General features: G+C 47.8%; 2 protein-coding genes across 7 annotated transcripts in view; both read right to left on the reverse strand.

The window, feature by feature from the left end:
• dbn1 (drebrin 1) overlaps positions 1-6,560 on the reverse strand; it is a 50,191-nt gene extending 43,631 nt beyond the window's left edge. For all 6 annotated transcript variants that reach the window (XM_084684232.1, XM_084684230.1, XM_084684228.1 and 3 more), the window contains exon 1: positions 6,388-6,560. In XM_084684232.1, coding sequence (XP_084540358.1) covers positions 6,388-6,470 — 83 coding nt within the window. In that variant the 5' untranslated portion in view covers positions 6,471-6,560. The remainder of the gene's footprint in view (positions 1-6,387) is intronic.
• Positions 6,561-9,823: 3,263 nt separating this feature from the next.
• On the reverse strand, positions 9,824-21,981 carry LOC146246314 (uncharacterized). The gene is made up of 11 exons (XM_084684408.1): positions 21,887-21,981; positions 18,971-19,117; positions 18,447-18,554; positions 16,363-16,546; positions 15,840-16,097; positions 15,492-15,604; positions 14,988-15,135; positions 14,322-14,374; positions 13,965-14,062; positions 13,546-13,735; positions 9,824-13,183 (listed from the first exon to the last, which is right to left on the reverse strand). The coding sequence occupies exons 1-11, from the start codon at positions 21,905-21,907 to the stop codon at positions 11,483-11,485; spliced, it is 3,021 nt and encodes a 1,006-aa protein (XP_084540534.1). The 5' UTR covers positions 21,908-21,981; the 3' UTR covers positions 9,824-11,482.
• Between the last annotated feature and the right edge of the window lie 2,073 nt (positions 21,982-24,054).

The following is a 24,054-nucleotide window of genomic DNA, read 5'->3' on the forward strand; positions in this document are numbered from 1 at the left end:
TCCACATTCCCTCCTAACAAACCCGACCTGCAGCTCACACGGGCGACGGTTTCCTACGACAACACACACTCCAAATGTTCTTGCCTGAAATGGGAGAGAAATGTCGAAAAAGATGCATTGAGAGAAGTGGTGGGTGTTTTCTATAGGCTGATCAATGAAGGGATGTTGGCTGTGCCTGTGTTTCCGTGGCGCTGCGGAGCTTGTGGTTGGTGTGCAGCTGACAGAGAACGGTCGTAAGAACAAAGCGTGCCAAAACACACACACATATCCACACACACACATTGTGAGGACAATGACAGGATTACTGTGACTTTCTTTGCCTCCCTTGCTTTCTATCATCCCCTCTGCCTGTCTGCCTGTCTCCCTGTCTGCCTGTCTCCCTGTCTGCCTGTCTGCCTGTCTGCCTGTCTCCCTGTCTGCCTGTCTGCCTGTCTGCCTCACTGCCTCCCTGCGTCCCTCCTTGCCCGCCTGTCTGTCTGCCTGTCTGTCTGCCTGTCTCCCTGTCTGTCTGTCTCCCTGTCTGTCTGCCTGCCTGCCTGCCTGCCTGCCTGCCTGTCTGTCTGTCTGTCTGTCTGTCTATTGTTTAGAGAGAGGGATGGATGGAGGACAGAAAACCTTCCACAGACAGAGAGTGTCAGAGAGTTTTCTTCTGCGTGTGAGTCAGAGGGCCCGGAGGTAATGATGGGGGGGGATGGAGAGGAGGAGAAGATTTGATATGGTTCTGAATCTCAGCGACTCCCCAAAGAGGATCTGTTTCAATGCAGGAATGTGTTATTCTGTCCCGCTGTACAGGGTCCTGTTACAAGCTGCATACTTGGCTGCAGGAGTCATCCCATCACCACACACACACACACACACACACAGATGTATTTCCTCTTACGCACACACAGACAGATACACACATACACACACACTCCCCAACCGCAATGAGACTGTAGCCACAGACAGACCTAAGGTCGGATCCAGAGCTGGGATGCTAGCTAACTGACCCCCTGCTGTGTCAACCTTCTATTGAAACAAGCTAAAGGGCTTTGATTCTCTTCAACCTCTACCTAGGATGCCGTCAGCCAATAAACTGTCAGTCAGTGACATCCAGCCAATAAAATTAGACGTTATTAGTAGAGGCAGCTGTTCATGCATGTGATTGGTCGATATCAGTGATTAGGGAATGAGTGAGAGGGACTAGGCTACTTGTCCCTGTTGCTGGTGACACACACACATATATACACACACACTCACCGCCTCTCTCACACACACACACACACACACACACACACACACATTCCAGAGAGAAAGCACCAGTTTCCCCATCTCAATCAAACATCCTTTCATGAGCAACCTTGGTCTCACCATACACCACTGTCTCCACACACACACACACACTCCAACATCGGTTAAAGCACTCTATTTAATCACATTTTCCCCAGAGTACATCATGAGTGTAGCTGTACTGTAGTGTCCTGTACTATACTGTACTACGGCAGTGTGTGGATCAGGCCTGCAGTTGATCTAAATGAAAGTCATGCTTCTCCTTACATGAGCAAACATTCTTGGTCAGAGAGATGCGTGGCATTTATAACTACAGTCAAACATGAAATAAATACGACAAGCTGTGTGTGTGAGAGAGAGAGACAGAGAGAGACAGAGAGAGACAGAGAGACCGAGAAAGAGAGAGACCAAGAAAGAGAGAGAGACTGCGAAAGAGAGAAACAGAGAAACAGAGAGAAAAATATAGACAGATGTGCTATGAAGTGGCCAGTAATCAATTAAAGGTTGATGATATTGAACTGAATACCATTCTAGTAAATTGAAACAGCAGCTTTAGAAATGTATTAAAACAAAAGCCACTTGAAAACGGCTAGATTTAACTTGGTTAGAAATTTCCTCCTGGCATTGAAGGTTCCCTGAATCTTTTGGCTGTGTAGGGAGACTATAGTCTCCCTCTCTCCCTCTTTTTCCTAAATCTCTCTTTCCCTCTCCCCTCCATCCCTCTCCCGTCCCTCTCTTCCTCTCTCCCTCTCTCCCTCTCCCTCTCCCCTCCCTCTCTCCCTCTCTCCCTCTCTCTCTCTGGGGGTGCTTGCTGTGTCAGTTATTTCTTCTCTTTCCTTTGTGTGGTGAGTAGAGAACCTGAACAAACCCAAACCGTGTGTGTGTGTGGTTAGTGTGTATTTGTATGTGGCATGTGTGTATCTACGTGTGGGTAGTGTGAAGATGTGTGTGTGTATGTATGTGTGTGTGTGCATGTATGTGTGTGTGTGTGTGTCTGAGAAAGTCTGCTTTCTAGCTCAGGGCTCATGAAGAAAGGAGCACTTTTTACCCAGGAGAGGGAGAAAGACAAGAGAGAGGGGGGAAGAGGGGGAGAGAGAGAGAGAGAGAGAGAGAGAGAGAGAGAGGGAAGAGGGAGAGAGAGAGAGAGAGAGAGAGAGAGAGAGAGAGAGAGAGAGAGAGAGAGAGAGAGAGAGAGAGAGAGAGAGAGAGAGAGAGAGAGAGAGAGAGAGAGAGAGAGAGAGAGAGAGAGAGAGAGAGAGAGAGAGAGAGAGAGAGAGAGAGAGAGAGAGAGAGAGAGAGAGAGAGAGAGAGAGAGAGAGAGACAGGGTAAAATGTGGGTCTACCATCTGCAGTAAGGTACATACTGTTCATCCCTATACATTCTCCCAGAGACCCTAACCCTTCCAGATCATCAGAGACCTGTGAAATGCCAGGGACAAGACACACCCACCTTCTATACAACAGGCTAGAAGGCAGGCAGACATACAGTACTTACATACAACACATGTATCGTGTTTGAGAGGGATTCTTTACTGTTTCTACTGTGGAGGTTGAGGTCGTACTTCTGGTACGACCAGTGGCTTGTAAAGAACTCTTGAAGGAATGCACCAAGTACGTCTACTTGGCACACACACACACACACACACACACACACACACACACACACACACACACACACACACACACACACACACACACACACACACACACACACACACACACACACACACACACACACACACACACACACACACACACACACACACACACACACACACACACTACTTGGTCCGGAATGGAATTCTTCAAACATAATAAGTGTCATTGAATTTCAAATTGGTCACTTGGGGATTTTTCCTGGCTGATTGCAGGAGCGAGGCCTGGTGCTATGTGATATCTTTCTGTCGTCTCCCAGCCCAATATGTGTCACGCTGAAATAAGTCTGCAGTCTCCCTCTATAAAGAAGCTTTCACAGGCCAGGGCCGCCAATATTAACATCATGTACTCTTGGTTTACTGTACACAGTACATTCGTTGCCAAGTCAACACAGTGCATGCCAGGATTAGTGGCATGTCCGTGTGAGTTAACATCGTTGACAGTTAGTTCCATGGTTGTTTTTTTGTATGTGCCTGCGTGAGGGACCCAGTACTTGAAAACCGGTGTCAAATGGCCACTATGTGGTCAAATTAAACAACAAGTGGTCGGTCAATCAATCAATAAATCAATCAATGGAGGTTCCCAGAGCGAATAATGGGTGTGAGCCACTGTTTTCCAGCTGCGGTCATTGAGGTGTACTGTGATGGGAAGATGTACATGAGGGTGGGGGTGACTGAGGTTGACATGATGAGTTCCAGGATTGTGGCAACAGAGAGGATCCTCTCTCCAGACCCAGACAGGAAGTCAGAGGTCAGACCTGGCTCTGATTGGACAGGGCGGAGCCTGAAAACCCTAACTCCGCTTCCTGTTCAGACTGGGCTGGTGATGACGGATGGTGTGAGGGAGGGAGGGAGGGAGGGAGGGAGGGAGGGAGGGAGGGAGGGAGGGAGGGAGGGAGGGAGGGAGGGTGCCGGAAAATAAGAAAACCGAGCAATAAAAAACAGGAAAACTGATTGGAGAAAACAGGGAAAATCCTGTTTTCCTTTTTTCCTGTGGGAATGGGTGGACTTCCCATATGAGAGATGGGTCGGTTTACACCACCGTCAATATGTGGCTCATCAGAGTAACGGGTCCTGGAACACTTCATCTCGACCAACGGCCCCTCCTCTCCTCCCCCTCCCCCCTCCCCCTCTCTCCCCCCTCACCCTCTCAACCATCGGTGGTCAGGTTCAAAACAACTCTGTTTTCTATTCCGACCAGCGGGCTGACTGATGAAGACCATCCCCATGTCAAGCGTCTCCTCTCCCTCCTGTCCCTTGGGCTGCCGTTGGCCCTCGTTGACCCCCCTGGGGGAAGAAGCACCAACCTATCAATCGTCCACATTGTGCCCGCTATCCCCCTCCCTTCTGCCCTCCTCCTAGCTTTGATCCCGTCCCCACATCAGACAGATAGTGTAGCCTCTGACCTCAGCGATAGCCTCGAGCACTGTGATTATCAGCCGGGACTGTCTCGGGTATCCACCCCTCCTCCACTCACCGGGAGGGCTGAGTGGAGGAGGGGCCGGAGTGTGGAGGGGGGGGTGGGTGGAGGAGGGGTGAGTGGAAGAGGGGTGGGAGTGTGGAGGGGGGGGTGGGTGGAGGAGGGGTGAGTGGAGGAGGGGTGGGAGTGTGGAGGAGGGGTGAGTGGAGGAGGGGTGGGAGTGTGGAGGGGGGGTGGGTGGAGGAGGGGTGAGTGGAGGAGGGGTGAGTGGAGGAGGGGTGAGTGGAGGAGGGGTGGGTGGAGGAGGAGTGGGTGGAGGAGGGGTGGGTGGAGGAGGGGTGAGTGGAGGAGGGGTGAGTGGAGGAGGGGTGAGTGGAGGAGGGGTGGGTGGAGGAGGGGTGAGTGGAGGAGGGGTGGGTGGAGGAGGGGTGAGTGGGTGTTTAGGGTCATACATGGTTGAACGCCCACCCCACCCCCCTCTCTCTCTTTGTTTCTCTCCTCCCAAGTGTTAATAACAGAGGCTGACCCTGACATCATCATCCTATCCTCCACCTTAATCTGATAAACAAGCTAAATAAAAGGGAGTCCAGCCATTATCTATGGAGGTATTAACCTTTGCTGATGGAGCATGGAGCCTGTTGAAGGAGGTGGGGGCGGGGGAAGGGGGAAAGGGGGAGGGGAGAAGGGAGAGGGTCTGGCTGTTTGACGACAGTGAATGTGCCTCTCTTCTCTCCGTCTGACACACAGTGAGAGCTGTCACTAAACTAGGTTAACCAGCCAGTCGATGAGCAAGCACAGACTCTCTACATGATGGGTTTTTCACAGTCAGGGCACACATGCTGTCTGCTGAGAACAGAGAAACCCCTCCTATACACACAGTATGTACACACGCATACAGTATCCACACACACACACACACACACACACACACACACACACACACACACACACACACACACACACTAACTCAGTCCCTAAAGATTAACTAACGCTGAAAAACGCGCAGGTGGTTTGAGTGGGAGAGATTCTACCATGTGAGTATGTCCTTCTTCGACACAAAGAGGCCGGGATAGAGCAACGCCTCGTCGGACGCAAGGCCCGGCGGAATGCAAGGATGACCAACCATTGGCACTCAATCATTCAACGGCGTGTTAGTTTATGCCTTGTCATCAGAATAAATCTGTTATTTCCATCTGCCCCTGGCTGATATAGCGGACGAGAGAAATGTGGGAAGCTCCTACTCAGGGCTGACGGATTTGACACTTCTCGCCTCGCCCGTCTCCGCCCTCGCTCGTATGGGATGCGAGGGGAAAGCTAGACACCATGTATACCAATTGAGACATAGCGAGTGTGGGCTAAAAAGCTTCATAAATCAAATGCACTCAGAAACTGCATTTCCAGAACTCCCCGCAGGATTTGTCTGCTAGAAAGGACCGCCCGTTTGTGGTCCTAAGTAAGAATTTAGTTCTAGACAAACAATGAATAACCGTTGCACAATATTTGGCGAGTCCGTACATCCCTACCGTGGGGAGCAAGGACCGGTGTGCCAGTAACACTGGGCCGCAGCAATTTTCAACTTTTAACAAATTCCATTGCAACCGGACCAAACTGCCAGCTCTAAAGAACCCGGTCCCTTACAAATACAATTTAACGTATCTTGTACGTTGCTTTGCGCTGAAAACGCTGGAACAACTGACGTAGCCCTTATTGGTCTCAACATGTAGCGCCCCCCCCCCCCCCCCCATTTAGGAATTGGCCTAAAGTGCGACGTAGCCTAATTTAAATTGTGCTCTCCTCACAATTTCGGTGGGGAGATTTAACCGGTGAGAGTCCATATGGGACGGTTCCCATCCTCCTCCGCAAGGATGCTGCATACAGCCTCGCGCTGTGGACGGTTTGGGGGATGTGCGGGTGCCCCTGTCCTGTCCTGTGCATCCATCCGCATCCCTAACTACCCAGCAGCTCAACCAAACCCCGCATTAAAACACAACACGTCTAAAAGCCGCCGGGGCCGCGGTAGACAACGACGCTTGTCGGACTCACCAGTCGGTGGACGAAGTCTCGTTAATGACATCCTGGTAGGCTGTGAGGAGGGCCAGTCTGTTCTTGCTGAGATTCACAGCCATGTTGCCGTCTCTGCAATCATTCGGACCGGTGTAATACTGTAATGGGAGAAGCGGAGAGGATACAGAGAAACTGCGGAGTAGAGAGAGAGAGAGAGAGATAGGAACGGAGAGAGGGAGGGGGAGAGAGAGACTCGTAGTGGTTGAACAAAGAGGTAGTGCAACTCCCTAGCGGTGGAAGGCTGAATACCGCGTGGTCCTAATGCGGGAATGGGACCGGTTTAAGACCATCTGTTTAAAAGGCTGACGGTGTGAATTTAATAAAGACTGTTTCAGAAGGATGGTTGTTTTTTGAGGAGAGAGACAGAGAGAGAGAAAGAAAGAAAAAAAGAGTGAGAGAAAAGCTGCTTTGTTGCTGTGTGTGTGCCCCCTTCCTCTCCAGGGATAAATGTTTGCTGTCTGGGTCTGTAAAGGAAAGATTCACCCTGAAGGCTGTCTCTCTCCCTTTCTTTTATCTGTCTCACTCACTCCCTCCCTCTTTCTGCTTTTCACTTTCTCTTTGTCTGTAACTGCACTTATCTTTCTCACTCTCCCACTTTTACAGGCGTGCAAACAGAGAACCCGGCAGGGGCGTCTTCGCGTCCCATTCCATCCCAGGCTAGAGTCACCATCCCTGGGGTGGAGAATTGTGTCAGTGGGCTGTTACGTCAGGCCCCTGGAGCTGTGTGTGTGAGGCAATCCAGGCCCACGGCTGTGGGGCAGTCAAAGCTTCCAACACAGTCAGTCAGCGCAGTGTGTCACTCAGTCAAACGTGTGGAAATAGAGACAGTGTGGACAGAAGTATTGTTCGCCAGTCAAGGCATGAATAAGGTTGGCTGTAATTGCCTCACTCCGTCTGCTTCTCCCTGTTGTTTTGTTTGCAGGGTTGTGGGTCGAGGTGAGCACGTCGTTAACCTGATCAGGTACACCTGGGACCTGGCTAGGAAGCTAACCTTAGAGCAGTGGTTCTCAACCCTGGTCCTCCGGGACCCCCTGCCCTGCGTGTTGTAGATGTTTCCCTGCTCCAACACACCTGATTCTAATGAATGCTCGTTATGAAGCTTAGCAGAAGCCTGGTAACGACCATTGATTAGAATCAGGTGTGTTGGAGCAGAGAAACAACTATGCAGGGTATGGGATCCCTGAGGACCAGGGTAGAGAACCACTCCCATAGGCCTTTTGCATGTGAGCAACGTTTTTACCCAAACGGTGAGACCCTTTGGGGGGGGGGGTCGGGACTAGAGCTTGTATGTCAGCCCTCATTGGCTCACTGCCTCCTCAGTCCCTCCTGGCACTGGCAGAGAGAGCTGTCACTCTGATCTGCTCCGACAGAGAGAGAGAGAGAGAGAGAGAGAGAGAGAGAGAGAGAGAGAGAGAGAGAGAGAGAGAGAGAGAGAGAGAGAGAGAGAGAGAGAGAGAGAGAGAGAGAGAGAGAGAGAGAGAGAGAGAGAGAGAGAGAGAGAGAGAGAGAGAGAGAGAGAGAGAGAGAGAGAGAGAGAGAGAGAGAGAGAGAGAGAGAGAGAGAGAGAGAGAGAGAGAGAGAGAGAGAGAGAGAGAGAGAGAGTGGCAGAAGTTATATAAATAGAAAGAGATAGTCATCACAGTGAGACAAGTTTTGTTCTCACTCTCTGAACCCATAAAAGCAGATTTATATCCACACGCCTGCTGTGAGGTAGATTAGACGGTTTTCAGATCAAGTTAAGGATCTGGGATTGGTGAGGATAGATAATCCTGTGGGATATACAAAGATGAAGAAGCTACCATCACAGGTACATGCTCTTACCATACCAACAACAGCCTTGTACTGTACAAACACACACACACACACCTGCTGTCTTGTCCGGTGAGGATGTGTGTTAGCCCCAAAGCACCCTCCTCCCCCCCTGCTCGTTAAGTGGGTTAACGTTAATTAATTCTCCTCATCCATCCGGTGCAAACTTCCAAGGGTGCCAATTATTTCTTCTGCTGACGTCGATTGTTCTCAGGAAATACATCTGTCCAACAGAACCTGGGCACACACATCCAGCACCTATATGTTCCCCAGCAGAGTGTGTGTTTGGGAGTCAGGTGGCTGAGCGGTTAGGGAATCAGGCTAGTAATCAGAACGGTTACTGGTTCGATTCCCAACTGTGTCAAATGATGTTGTGTCCTTGGGCAAGGCACTTCACCCTACTTGCCTCGGGGGAATGTCCCTGTACTTACTGTAAGTCGCTCTGGATAAGAGCGTCTGCTAAATGACAATGTAAATGTTTGTGTGTGTGTGTGTGTGAGGAACACGTACAGTATGCTAGTGTTACATGCATGTCTGTTATTCTGACCCTCCATGCCTGAAGCTTGGAGTCCTAGCCTGCTAGAGCAGGCAGGCCAGCCAGATCCATAGAGACTTGGCTCAGAGACGAGACTTTCTGCGCAGAGTGGAGGAGAACAGGCCAGCTCTACTTCAAGCTGAGAATCAATGAATCCCACTCAGGAATCACGTGCTGGATCAGTTCTGCACCTTAGGAAAGTGGAACCAAAGCTTTCGGAATGCGGAACTGTTGTCATCAGAATCAGAGCGACTGTAGTTAGTTCTAGAATCAGGAGAGCCTTCCAGAGTCGGCTAGTTGTTCTAGTGATAGAAATGCCTTTTTTTTCCCCTCCGTCTTTATCTTTGTTGGGTCAGAGCAACAAGGGAAATGGAGGTTAGGCATCCTTGTTTTCTGACTTTTTGGCCAGAAGAGCATTGATTTATTGATCTGAGTCTATATTTGGATGCGAGCACACACACACATGCGCGCGCGCGCGCACCTTCCGACCCTGTGCCACTTGAGCCTCTCACCTCTGAGGCCGGCGTGTTACCGTGACAACGGAAGGTTCCGTTTCTGAAGGTTCTGGAATGTGTTCATTTCCTCGTCGGTTTGATTGTTTACTCTGTGTGTACTGACTGACCCTTGTGCTACAGCCATCAACAAGAATGTGCGTGCGCGTGCATAACTGATTGATTAACCCTTTTCGCTGTTTATCTGCTTTGCTTTTCTCTCAACATCTTTCTGATGAGAATACGGAAGGCTGAAGAACTGAGACAGATTAAGAGGTAGCCTAAAAGGCCTTTGATTGAATGATTATTTGTCACTGAAGGAAGCACGTCTGTTTTCTGTGTGTCCCTTCAGTTCCCCAAACTCTTAAGTAGATAAATGTATATGTGATATATTACACCAGCATTGATGTTGCAATATTGTCATTCTAATTTTACATTTCTGTTCAGTGCATTCAATGCTGACAAACGTTGTTTGACGGTGTTTTGTCGCCATCTAATGTTTGACTTAAGCTTGGATAATATATTGTCCACTTCCTCAAATACAAAAGCGAGTCATTTCCAGTCGATGGACATAACACCATTTCAGTAAAGGACGCATCTTTATTATCATAAATATACAGTGTTAAAACAAAAAGGCTGATAGGTAAGAATAAAGTCGTCTATTAGAGAGTTTCGGAGTACTGTTGGAACAAGTAACATTAAAAACAGAAACAGAAATGAAAAAATACCAGAAACAGGTGTGTTCTATGAACTATTTGATCTAAGATCTTTTACACAGGTTTAAAAATTAGAGATCTACCCGACAACTGCAGGAATTAGCTGTTCAAGTAACGACCTTACAGCGGTAGAGTACAGTGGCTACCATAAGGATTTAAGCGTCAACTACACAAGAATAATCAGACACTAAAGTCTTCCACAACAGCCGACACTGAAGTAGCAGGTGTAAAAACACTGACGATATATCATATTCACCAGATAGGATTGTTGTCTTTACATGCAGAATTGAATGTAAACATTTGATCTTAAAACCATAACATTTCTACAACATTACAAATATATATCCAACTGAAAAAGTTTAAATATGATCTATCCAGCACAACTTAATAAAAGAGCTTATGACATCAGAGGAATGTTCAGCTCCATTTTAAACTAGAACGCATTCCAGTAAGTAGACATTTTCAGACTTTATAAAATACAGCATTATGCTGTGGTAAGTTCAACTAAAACAGACGGAACCATGTTTTACAAAACAAATAATCAGTTCCAAAACAAGTTCCCAGTAAAAAAAAATTAAAAAAAAGACAGCTGGCAATTAGAACCGTCTTGCGCAAGATAAGGTTCCGGTAAATCTTTTGGTTGTGGTGGTTGACGTGCAAGTTAGTTGCAAAAACAACCAACACATGTCCAGTTCAACATGGCATTTTAACATCCGTTTGCTAGATTTGTTTGACACAAAATAATAAAAATGACAACATTTTAACAAGACCGTTTGCGAACCCAATCTACAGAAATACCTCCACCTCAAGTAGTGTCACCAACGTCATTCAACAGTGTACGAAGACACGCCGGCATCAGAGTGGAGATGATTTACATAAATATGAAGAGATCAGTAGGCAGTAGGTGTGCAAATCCTCATAAACCAAACCCAGTCAATACAAAGGCGGTTGGACATTTTAATAGAGGACAAACTCGTTTTCCGAAATGATGTTGATTCTTTGACTGTCAACACAAACTGACAGACGAAACCATCTTGCAGTGTGAGTTGGACAAATGGCACATCCATAAAAGAAATTAGATACTCAGCGAGTTAACCCACACAACATAAAACTAATTTAAATGTCAAAGTTCTGAAGTTTGGTTTAATTTACTATGCCTCCTGTTACCAGAGTAACTAAGGAAATACAATTTCACTGAATTATAATTAGTGATGAACATAATTTAAGTTCAGGTCATTGAACTGTCACTATGTATGATACATAGCATCATACTATATTGAATATATACATATATCCGATTTAAGGCAGTGTAAGATAATGCGTAGATATGTTATGTGTGTGTTAATGTGAGGAGTGCATGTGTGTGAGAGAGTTTCTTATTGTATTTGAAGATAGCTTAGAGATAGTTACTGGTCTGTATTGATTGTCAGGCAGTCTGTTGCTAAGTGGATAAGGTGATGGTACCGGCTCAGTGGAACAGGAGAAGATCCATGGTTCTTCTTTGTGGAACCGGTGATGTTCCATCAGCTTTTCTGGGACAGTGCCAGGGCTTTGGGCTGGGGTAGAACCGGACTGGGCCGGTCTTTGACGAGAACCTCCACCTCACTCTTCATGTCCTCGGCTTCAGTTGGTCCTAGTTGTCCATTAGTACCACAGTTTTCACCTGGACGATTGTCAGAGTCCACACCAGGTGTCTCCTCCATCTCCTCCTCTTCCTCTTTCTCCTGCTCTTTCTCCTCCTCCTCCATCTCTTCCTCCTCCTCCATCCCCTCAGGTTCTTCCTTTTCCACCTTTACCGTCTCCTTCTCCTCCATCTCTCTCTCCTCAACCTGTTCCATTGCTTTATATTCCTCCTCCTTATCCTCCCCTCCATCCTCCTCCTCCTCCTCTTCAATCTTGACCTCTCTGGTCTCCTCCTTGTCTTCTCCGGCCGAGTCCACCACCTCTCCTCCGCCCTCTCTCTCCTCGTCTCCTCCTCTGTCCTCCGCCTTCTCTTCGCCCTTCTCCTCCTCCTTTGTGCCACCGTCCTCCACCCTGGGAGAACCAGGCTGGGTCTTCCCGGCAGGGCGGGCCTCCAGAGATGGCGTCCGCCCCCAGCTGTTCTCCCTGGGGTCGTCCAGCTTCACCTGGAAGGGAGGGAGCTCCAGGAGGAAGGCTCTGATCCTGCTCGGAGAGCTCAGGTCTGCAGGCTCCTCCTGGTCCTCCGGCCCCCGCGCCAAGCCTCCTCTTGACCTCAACCTCAACCCCAGGCTGAGGTCCTCCGCCTCCACCTGGTCCTCCACCCGCTCCCCTGGTCCCAGCTTGGGCCTCTTGGCGGCGCCGTCGCCCCCCGATGTGTCTGGGGAGTCCTCGGCGGGTCTCTTGGAGGCGGGCCGCTTGCTGAGGTTGAGGGGCAGGGCCTGGTCTGGGGGCGGGGTGTCGGGGGTGCAGGGCTTGGGCAGGTCCTGGGAGAGCACCTCGGAAAGGCGCTTGGTGAAGGACTGGAGGTGGTCCGAGCCCAGGGGGGTCCGCATCAGCTGGCGGACCTGGAGGCTGCAGTCCAGATCCAGAGGGAGCACCCGGAGAGGAGGCAAGGGAGGACGGACTCTCCCCTCCCTGCTGCCCCCTTTGTGGGCCCCGTCCGCCAGCCCACACCAGGAGCATTGGTGGGGGTGGTGGTTGGAAGGGGGCTGGTGTTCGTCCCCGCTAGGCACAGGGGTGTCTGGGCTACCCGTCTTGCCCTGGAGGGGGGCGATGGAGGGCTGGTGGGAGCTTGGGTCCTGGGGGGTCAGGACCGGATGGTCCGGGTTGTTCAGGCCCAGGCGGTTACGGAAAACATCCAGAGGACAGAGGCCCTTGGTGGGACTGAACCCCCCCAGAGGGCCCCCTGCTGGCAGCCTGGGGAAGGGCGAGAAGAGGGCAGGGGACGGCGCCTGGGTCTGGGGGGCCCCCTCCTTGGCTGCGTTACTCTGGAAGGGTAGGAAGGGGGTCGACATGGGGGACAGGTCCGGCGTCAGGGGCATGTTGGCGAGGTTGAGCTCCTGGAAGATGGCCTGGTTCTGGAGGGAGGGGTCGGCCGGCCCAGGGCTGGGTTTGGGTGCTGGAGGCTGGGCAGCGGCGGCAGCCTTGGCCTTGGCCTGGGCTAGCAGCTTGGCTTGGGCTAGGAGGGTGGCCTTGTTACGCCTGCCTGGGGGTCTCCCACGGCCCCTCTTCACCACGGCGCCTCCCTCGGGAGAAACGGCCTCCTGATTGGAGGAAACGATAGAAAGCAAGAGATGGGGGGGGGGGGGAGATATGATGGAAAGGAAATGAAAAACAAAACGCTACTTTGCATTCTCAATCATTTCCATACGAGCGTTAAGGCAAAACACACAGACTCAAAGATGTTCCTGCTGACAGTCTAACACGCAGAGCAGACTGCATCATAATAATGTCAAATCATAATCACTTAGCGGATGTTCTCAACCAAAGCGACGAACAGATGGGGATTTGAACCCACGAGTCCCACAAGAGCACCTTTTCATCTGCCGTCGAATCCCCCTCCCCCCACAGAGATATTCCCCGGTGGAAAACAAAACAGATCGAAAAAACAGATCTGGACTCTTACAGGAAGAGGAGCGGATATAACGGCCTTCTTCTCTGCCGGCTTCATTCCTGGTTTTCTTCCTCTCACGTCCCCCGCCAGCGGGGGCCTCCCCCGCATCCCCCTGGTTTTGGGAGGACCCGAGGATTCTGGGAGTTTGAGTTCTGCTCCTCCTCCTCCTCCATTGATGTGCTCCTCATAGGGAAGCATCAGCCTGAGGAACACATCACTCTGACATCACTCTGACATCACTCTGACATCACTCTGACATCACTCTGACTAACAGTTGATCCGGAGGAGAGCGGGAGAAAGAGAGACAGAGAGAGACAGAGAGATGAAGAGTCAGAGACGGAGAGAGAGAGAGGAGAGAGGAAATACAGGTGACAAAGGAAAAGGAGAAGGAGGAGAAGAAGGAGACAAGGAAGTGGAGCAGTCTCTCTTACCTCTCGTAGTGTCTCCGGGTGCAGGTGGCTGCGCTGGTGCTCCCAGGACACCCGCCCAGCTCGTTATACACCACCTTCCACAAGCGCTCCGACGTCACCTGGCCCCCACAACACACACACACAGTTCAAGATCCCATCTTCCAGACACGTCCGAAGCTCAACAACACTGGAAGAACTGTGCAGTTTGAGCCCCTTGAGCGACATGCACTATTTGCACGTCGCTCTGGATGAAAGAGCTGGGTGAACAACATGAACACAGGATGGACACAGTTCCTCTGCTACCATGACACACACACTGCTACTTGACCATCTCTCACCCTCTCACTGCTACTTGACCTCTCACCCCGTCACACTTACCCTCTCATAACCGCCGAGGCGTCTGACCACTGAGTACATGAGGAACAGGTCGACTGTGGACACAGACACACTGTTAGTAACAAAGGAATTTACATTTGATTTTATTTCACCTTTATTTAACCAGATGGGTCAACTACAACCTATTGTAATATACAATGATGACCGACGCACCTGTTTTCCTGGTTGTCCTACCACCTCTACAGTTGTCTTCTCTGAACTACCATCTCTGCTACGGTCTTGGCTGGCTTACTACTGACCTCTGCTGCTTGTCTGAACTAGTTACCATCTCTACTGTGGTCCTCTCTGTATGGACAGACAGTTTCCCCACAAAGGTGTCATGGAGGAAAGCTTCTTTAACAGCCACCCAGGGTCTTATCCCACCCAGAAAACAGCAGAGAACTGGAGATATTCACCAACGCTATGCTGGGAGTAACGTGAGATTCTTAGAACTAGTTAAGCAGGATGTTTGCACCTTGCCACAAACATTTTACATACGCGTCTGCCACGTGAAGTCGCACAGGTAAATGTGAGATTGTATACAAAAGCTGACAACTCCTTCCCCGAATCGGTCGTTCACAGACAGTATATTTGGGCAAAAGGTACGGGAAACGTTCTTGCTGCTAGAGAAGGCCTAGGGGTTGATGATGTCATCAGAGTGCGACTCACTCTTCTTGAAGCCCAGGTTGGGCACCTTGCTGATGGCCGACCCACGACGCTCCATGAAGACAAACAGCTGATCCAGGAACAGCTGCTCCTCGGGGTGGGGAAGCCACGCCCCCTCGCAGCTCATCTCCACGTCGTCCATCACGTTTTCCTGGAACACACACACACACACCCTGTAAACACACAAACATAACCCAAATGCACACACACACCACAAACACATGCACAAACAGGCACACATTCCGCAAACGCACAACGTACATAAACAAACAGTGCACAAAGGCGCGCGCACGCACGCACACACGCACACACGCACACACACGCACACACACGCACACACACAGGGGAAATATAGCTTGGATCCTCTGGTAATATCTACTCCAATATTTTGTGAAAGGCAATGAAGACAACAGTTCAAAGTTAAAGTGACACAGTTCAAGCTGCAGCTACAACTAAACTTTGCATGTCATCTGGTTAAAAGGGAACAAAGTTCTGGAAATACTCTACCTTAATTTTCTCGACCCAGGTCTCTGATTGGCTGGGAGAAGGAGACTCCACCCCCTGCCTGTCACGGCCTCTTCTCTTGCGTGGTCGCCCCTTCAGGCTGATAGATGTGCATCCTGGGAAGGAAGAAAAAAAAACTTTAATTCGCAGCCCAAGTTTCCAGACCCACTCAATCAACAGGTGATAGTTTTCAGTTTTTTTATTTGTAATTTCAACAAAAAAAATCATTAAAAATAACAACAAAATCATGAATCGATTTCTAATCAATGACACCAAGAATTGATTTGAATCGTGAGGTACCAAAGATTCCCACCCCATCCACACGCTATATACACACACACACACACTCACGTAGTGGGGTCCAGAGGTTACTACAGCAGCTTAGGGAGGTGTGACTGACGGCGTCTCTGCAGTAGAGGACACGAGTGTCCTCCGCCCCCCCCCGGAGGGCCCCCAGTGCCAGCAGGAGGGGGTCCTGGAGCCCCGGGCCCCCTGGAACGGGCCCACGGTCCTGGATGCGCCGCTGGAGGGAGCGGTAGCGACAGTACTGGGGGTAGCTCAGAACCCTCACACGACTCTCCGGCTTGTGTGGTTCTGCTGTCGCTACGTCTGTGGAGGAACAGAACACCTGACTCAGTCTACAGATAAATAACGTACTGTACTATCATAACGTCACAAACACAAACATGTATTATGGATATTTAAACAAATATATATATATACAGTATATATAAAATTATCTTTAAGATGTACTTTCATTCGGAAATATTCCCCACAAATCAAATGCTATTTGCGTAGCAAAATAACGTAATTTTTATTCTTAAAAAATCTTTTACAAGGGATTTCACAAACGGCTTCCAGAGCCTGAACTCACTGTCAATCTTTTGGGTCGGTGGTTCTGAGTCGGTGCTGGATGGTCCAGTTCTCTCCAGACCGTTTCTGGCTCCGGGTCTAGGTAGACCAGATCTGGACGTCCAGCCAGGAGGTTCTGAACAGGTCCAGTTCACCAGATCCTCCACGCGCACAACCACTTTCTTAGACACGGCCAGGACCTCATCCTGGGGCAGGAAGACACACGCACACACACGCAAAAAGAAAGCGATGTGTTTGAACACATTTTTTTGAAATGTAAGACCTCACTGTCGGGTTCATATTTCTTTCAGGACCACATAGAGAACATGAAGCCATATTACACTCGGTGAGTATGAGGAACCACCTGATGGCATTTGAACCGTGATCAGAGACGCCTCACTCCTGCCTCGCTCCTCCCCCTACCCCAGTTTCTCCACAGAGACAACAATTGATGACGTAGCCTTCCCCCAGGGCTGACTTCCACCACCCCCACTCCCCTTTCCCCCACCTTCAAACCTCCGCCAGGTGCAGCGTAAACCATTAGAGCGCCGCAACTGATCCACGTCTCCCATTCCTGCCGCTGTGGCACAGAGGGATAAGTCAACACGTCGGGCCGCAGAGCAAACGGCCACTTCCTACTAAGCAGCGTATCCAGCACAACTCTAATGAAATGCCCTAATGTGGAAAAATGCGGTTGTATAAACTGTTACGTTTATATCTGGGGGAATGACCTCTTTCCCCCCCCCCTCCCCCCCTGATGAGGAAACTCTGAGAATGGAGAGTTTTCTCACACTGGGATATATTTTGTGTGTACTTTTATGAGAGATTTACATTTTACTTAAACTCTTTATGGGAAGCCCTGGTATTTACCCATAGGAACATACATTATAGCTACCACTGAATATTCAGCATGGAAAAAGATGGCCCATGTAGTTTCGTAATATTCCATACGTGCTGACTATTCTATTTATATAAAACCAAAATCGTATTTTCTGCCAGAAATTATTTCAAAAGTCGACCAGTCATTATTTAAAATGGTGGACGGATATGGTACTCTGTAATGGAAACTTGAACCATCTTAATCAAAAAACATTTCATTAAAACAAGCCAGAGCTTGGCTCTCCGCCAGGTACAGTTTCATGTTTCATTTAGTTCTTGGGCAACCGTTTGGAAATTGAAGATTGAGAAAGAAACGTGGTGACGGAAGGAGGCCAAAAGCCAAGTACAATATTTTATCACTCAGAGATAATCTTTTACTAAGAACGGCATAGAGCCTCCACATCTACTGTTTCAAGTACACTGCTCCTTTGTCAGGGAGCACTAGCAGTAACACAATTATATTTACCAAGTAGAATGGTGACTAGTAGACACTTTTGTTTTTAGGAAAAACATATGGAACAGTTTTCTGTTTAAAGAGATATCTTAATAAGCACTGGCCCCTTTCTCCACTTGGGTCCCAGACTTCAGCCACCCCCCTCACCCTACCCCTGCACCTATCCCAGCCCCACACCCTACCCCTGCACCTATCCCAGCGCCACACCCTGCACCTAGCCCTGTCCCTACCCCTGCACCTATCCCAGCCCCACACCCTGCACCTAGCCCTGTCCTTACCCCTGCACCTATCCCAGCCCCACACCCTGCACCTAGCCCTGCACCTATCCCAGCCCCTCACCCTACCCCTGCACCTATCCCAGCCCCACACCCTGCACCTAGCCCTGTCCCTATCCCTGCCCCACACCCTACCCCTGCACCTATCCCAGCCCCACACCCTGCACCTAGCCCTGTCCCTAGCCCTGCCCCTCACCCTACCCCTGCACCTATCCCAGCCCCACACCCTGCACCTAGCCCTGTCCCTACCCCTGCACCTATCCCAGCCCCACACCCTGCACCTAGCCCTGTCCCTAGCCCTGCCCCACACCCAGCCCCTGCACCTATCCCAGCCCATCACACTGCCCCTTATTCCTGCCCCTGCCCCACACCCTACCCCTAGCCCTCTCCCTGCCCCACACCCTGCTCCTGTCCCACACCTTGGCCCCGCCCCACACCCTGGACCCGCCCCACACCCTGGACCCGCCCCACACCCTGGCCCCGCCCAGGAACTCTTACCTCCCCGTGCTCCTTGGTTCTTCCCTTGGACGTATCCTCTGGGAGGATGTAGAGTCGGGAACTGGCCAGCAGATGGCGCTGCACCTGCTCCTCCCACAGTAACGTCACCTAAACACACATTCAAGTTATTAAAAAAATGTATACAAAAGAAAATAATCAAATAAAAATTCCCTCCACAGCACAATACCATGAACATATCTCTGTATGTATGTATAGAAATATCCTTAGGATGTGTACGTAAAGCTTGGGTTCAGGGCCAAAGAGTATCTCAGAGGGAGGTTTAGCAATGACTGACCAATCCTTAAACTTTCTTTGGTTTAATCCCTGTTACACAATTTCACACAACTGAGAACATAAAATAAATGCACAAAAAAATAAAAAAATAAATGCACAATAAAAATAAATCTGCATATACTTTAAAATACCTCACAGTACTTTTGTAGCACTTATTTCGATACACGAGAGACAGGCACAGTTTGACAGTATTGTTCTGGGTGAGTTGAATCAGGTGCGCCAGAATTTACCTCAGCAATGCAGGCCGGCTCCTGGGGGCCACAGCGGATGTAATAGAACTCCCCCAGCCTCAGAACCTGGACAGCACCACCAGATTGGCGCCTCACTGACTTATAGAAGGCATAGCTGCCTCGCAGGCAGGAGGGGCTGCCTAACCACTGGAGAGGGAGGGAGGGAGAGGGGGGGGAGAGTGAGGGGGGAGAGACAGGGGGAGAGAGAGAGGGGGAGAGAGGAGGGAAGAGGGGGAGAGAGGAGGGGAGAGGGGGAAAGGGAGAGGGAGGGGAGAGGGGAGTAGAGCGAGAGGGGGAGAGAGGGGGGAGAGAGAATGGGAGGGAGAGTGACAGTGAAGGAGAGACGGAAAGAGAGAGTGAGAGAGAAATGGAAGAGGCCAAAGCAGTAGAGGTGAAATTAATATTCTGTTTGGTTCAGATAGACATACAGTTTGTGTTGACCAAATCATAAACATACAATTCAAATAAATTTCCTGTGAAATTAACTGAAATTCAACAGTTCAGTATAAGTTAAACCACATGTGGCTTGAGTCACTTCAACACATGGTCTTTTATTACACCATCTTCAAAGATTAAAGATCCTATATGCAGAGGAACCCTACTGTAGCCTAAAGGGCAAAGGTTTGAATTTATACTTATGCAGTATTTCATATAGCTTTACATCTGACATATAAGTGGTGGTGGAAAGTGGTTATCAACTGCAATAATCTGGTTTGGCAATGATTCACCAATGTTATGTCAACTAACACTGTTGTGTAAAACTAAATTAAAGGAGTAGTTTTGCTCACATACTTATAATCTTAAAGTTAGATGATAATTACTAATGTATAATAATGACTCTAAATGGACAAATAAACCCACTTATGTGAATTACAGATTCAAGCTTCCATCATTCAAAACATGTTGTTAATATAGAAGATTCAATGCTATCCCACAGATTAAGTCAGTAACATGCTGTAAAACATTATATTCCCTAAACCAGGCCTATTTTAACAAATATTCTTGTCCTGAATTATTCTCCAACAGCGTAGTCTTGTGCTCCACAATGGACTTGATAACATATGTGGATCGCGAACACACCCACATGACCCAAATTATCCATTACAGCCATGAATATAGACTTTCAGATTCCGTGTAATGTTTCCTTGTGGAGGAAACTCCCTTATGGCCCCTTATTAAGTCAAACTGACTTTAAATACATTTCATATGATGTATATATTTTTAAAGGGTGCGTGGATTTTTTAATGTTAAAATAATATTCACGTGAAGATATGCATGCATTTAGAAAGGATTGTTAACTTAAGTGACCATGTCGGTTTTGTTACAAACTTTCTTATTAATACACTACATAGATTCTTTAAGAAAAGCTTGACAGGAAAATCAAATGCTGCGATTCAAAACTAACTAGGCTATGCAATCGTATGTTCTATCTTGAATATATTCTAAAAGCTCTAGCTACTTACAGGCTGCATAAAAGCGTAAAATTCTCAAATTCTCACCTTCCCTCCCCCCTTACTCGGCTCAATACCCAACCCCCTCTCGCTGTCTCTCTCTAAAATAGCAGCGACAGCCAGCTCCCTGTGAACACGTTAATCAACTGGCCAGCTAGCGGTGAAAGCGAGGCACTGAAGCCTTACGTTGGCAACAGATATATAGCCTAAAGATTCTTTCCCCATTTTGAGTATGGATTTTTAAAATATAGACTGTAATCTAAAAGACAGGCCTACGTCAATGCTCGTGATGTCGTTAGAAATCCAGTGCTGTGCCAGTCAGAGAAGGGGGGAAAAAATGTCAAGGAAACTTTTTGTCCAAAAGCACAAACATGACCTTGGGTATCTTATCAAAAATACTTTACTGAGGGGATAACCTTTTCAACATAGTAAGAGCTATGCCATATTAAAGAATAAAGAAATGTTGCATGGCTACATAAATGACTATTAGTTGGCTATTGTGTAGTATTCACATACCACAACTAATATAGCCTTTAAGCTGAAAATAGGCTATCATAACCCATTTTGATATTAAAGACATTAATATAACAGTTCATTTCTTGACGTCCTTAAATTCGACAAAAAACTCCGTTCGAATCAAACGTGCATGTGTTTGCTAAAATTGAATCAAGATTATCCTTGCTATTTCAAGTACAAAGTACAGAGATTTCCTGGCGATATTAACATTCCAACTTAAGCTATTGCAATTAAACGAGACACAAAATGTCGGAGATCCTTAATACCAATATGCTGGCCATTTGTGTGCGATAAATAGCCTAAATTGCTCCACCTAGTTCTCGAAAATATTTTTCGAATATTTGATATCACGTGAATTCAAAATTAAGATACTGATTTTTCGACACGAACTATTTACATTTCGAAGTTAAGGTTTCAATATCACTCACTTGGTGGAGGAAAATGTATTCAAGTTTCTTAATATTAGTTTACCGAATCGATAGAATAAAATGTTTTAATGTGGAAAAGTGTGGGGGTGGGGGTAGGTAGAGATGGCGAACGTAGATTCTCGACACGACACACAAAGAAATTAATCATTAACATCACGAAAATATAGAAAATTGCAGTATATTAAATTGCAAGTTAGAGCCATTAAATATGATCTCCACGTCAGTGTTACATGTGAGTTTCCACAACATAATTTCAAGAAGCTGTTTCCCCCTTGAAAAGTTGTTAGGCTCTCATTCAATAAAGTTGCTATTGCAGTCAAAACCTCAGCTTGCTTGATAGGATAACAATCAATCCAACGCTGTAAACTAAATTTACAGATATCAAATGGTCGAGTTTATATTAAAATGAAATCGACGTACAGTCGGGGTTATTTCCTATATCAACAGGTTAATGTGCCATGCGATTGAGTCTGAAAATAGCGATTTATTGGAAAATAATATAAAGTCAGTTTCGGCTTTACCTGTATCGCATTCTGCTCCATTGCAGTCCTGCATTCCCTTATTCGCTCTCCAAACCCCCTATCAAGTTACACAGCCGGGTACTCGCCGGCATACAAACAAATGCACAAGAAGAAAAGGCTTCTTTTTTTTGTGAAAATAGGACAGGATCTAGGTGTGGCCAAACTCTTAGCGAGAGTTGCCTATAAAGTTATTGTTTATATGAAAGTGGATATTTTGATTGACAGGGGAAATTCGCCGGATTGTGTTTACGATGTTTTTAAAAAAGTTTTTGATTTTATTGTCACAGCAGTGAATTGGTGAAGTTTCGTTACAATGTAATAACAAAGTTGCTGAACCACTGATTCAAGGGTAGGCTAAAGGACGGAGCATGCGTGAGACCAACGCGTGGCAATGAACAGAATTGATCGTAACTTGTTTTAGCATATTCTTTATTGAGCAATGTAGAAACGAGAAAGAATGGAACTTCCAGGAAGAAAAAAGAAACACAGGCACGCAGACTTAAAGTTGACTTATGTAGCTAAAGTTGTTACTGACTGTTAAAAATATATCAGATAATTCAACTATAAAATAAATGTTTAATTGTAACATTGCAACACTTCTGCAGTCACTGACAACACTTTTTTCTCAGTTACATGGGAAGGCATTTAGCCTCGTGACCATTCCACATGTATTTGTGTCTTTTACGATTTTGATTTAAACCTCGACATTTTATGTATACGCTTGTTGCCCACTAGGGGAGTTACCACGTGTTTTGGTTGACTGCTCAACACTTTTTTTGCTTGGCCGGTCTAATGCGTATGAATAGGGTATGACGCCAGATAAATTATACAGATGCAATATAATTTTCAGACAAGGAGCATTTGTCTACCTGTGAAAAACTGCGATATGTGAGTCAATGTTTCAGCCACGTTTGTATTTTTTCAACTGACAAAACAATGAAATTACTTTTAACAAAGCAGATCATGACAAAACTCTATTGCAATAAGTGAGTCACTGGGAGACAAATATAACAAAACAGCATAATATCTTTCATATCCTTTTGTAAACCCAAGTGGGTGTGACTGTTTAGTTGCTTATGTGGTGTTGTTATGCTGTGTCAACCATGAGCTCTCTTTCACACAACATACATCATTTCAAGTAGAGTCTAGAATCTATATACGTTTGCTCCTCTCCTATAACTAGGTCATCTTTTCTCCTCTTCCTCTTCCTCCTTACCCTCCTCCTCTTCACCGCTCTCTTCCAGCAGGGGGGACTGGTGAGCCAGGCTTTGGGCCACGGTCGTTACCATGGCGGCGCCCTTCCCGCTGCTGTCCTTGGAGACCTGGAAGGTGATGGCACACTGGGGGGGTAAGAAATAGAGGGAGAGAGAGAAAGGGGATGAGAAAGATAGTGACAAATATAGGGAGAGAGAGAGAAAGAGGGAGGAAAGAGAGTGAGAGGAGGGAAATAACATAACTCAACAACGCCTCTCTGATAGACATCAAAGACAAGACAGTCCTCGTAACTCCACCCTTACGTGAGATATGCTTCTTATAAACTGCTCCATCTACCCCCACGATTATCTTCAAGTGGTCCAGTCCTCGGTTGACACGGACACGGTTGGCGAGCGTTGCCAGGGCTGCGGCACACAGCTGGGCAGTGCGTGTGGAGTGTCACAGACCAGACCAACCTGCTCCCAGTCTGCCAGGCTGGCTGGCTGGCTGGCAGGCTGGCAGGCGGCTCAAAGACTTCCCTCATGATCCCCTGGGCTCTGGCTCGGCCTTTCTCCTCGCCGAGGGTTCAGACTGAAGCAATTAAATGACCAATGACAATCATTTATTATGAAACAGAAATGATCACCTATGAATATTCTCTGGAAAAGTGGGTCTCTGCTACTTGAGAGCAACCTTCCTGTAGGTTAATGCTCCAACTCTAATCTAACACACCTGATTGTAATGATTAGCTGGTTGATGCTTTGAATCTGGTTAGTTATAACTGGGGTTGGACTGATGACCTACAGGAAGATAGCTCTCCAGAAACAGGGTTGAACTGAATAAGTTGATAAGTGGGAAATGATTTTCAGAAGAAGTAGCATGTGATTTCATAGACTAAGGATGAATCTGTCTTGTGAACTCAATGTACTATGGATTGTTTGTTATCTTGTGCTATATGCGTACTGTATCCGTCA

The sequence above is a fragment of the Hypomesus nipponensis genome, chromosome 20 (assembly GCF_054491055.1).
Source record: "Hypomesus nipponensis isolate SF chromosome 20, ASM5449105v1, whole genome shotgun sequence".
Classification (NCBI taxonomy): Eukaryota; Metazoa; Chordata; class Actinopteri; order Osmeriformes; family Osmeridae; genus Hypomesus; species Hypomesus nipponensis.

Excerpts from the sequence above, each read along its gene's own strand:
- LOC146246314 (XM_084684408.1), bottom strand. The coding sequence starts at position 21,907 with ATGGAGCAGAATGCGATACAG. Across the intron at positions 13,736-13,964 it reads ACCCGGAGACACTACGAGAG|GCTGATGCTTCCCTATGAGG; the intron begins GTAAGAGAGACT and ends TGTGTTCCTCAG. Across the intron at positions 13,184-13,545 it reads TTATATCCGCTCCTCTTCCT|GAGGCCGTTTCTCCCGAGGG; the intron begins GTAAGAGTCCAG and ends TCCTCCAATCAG.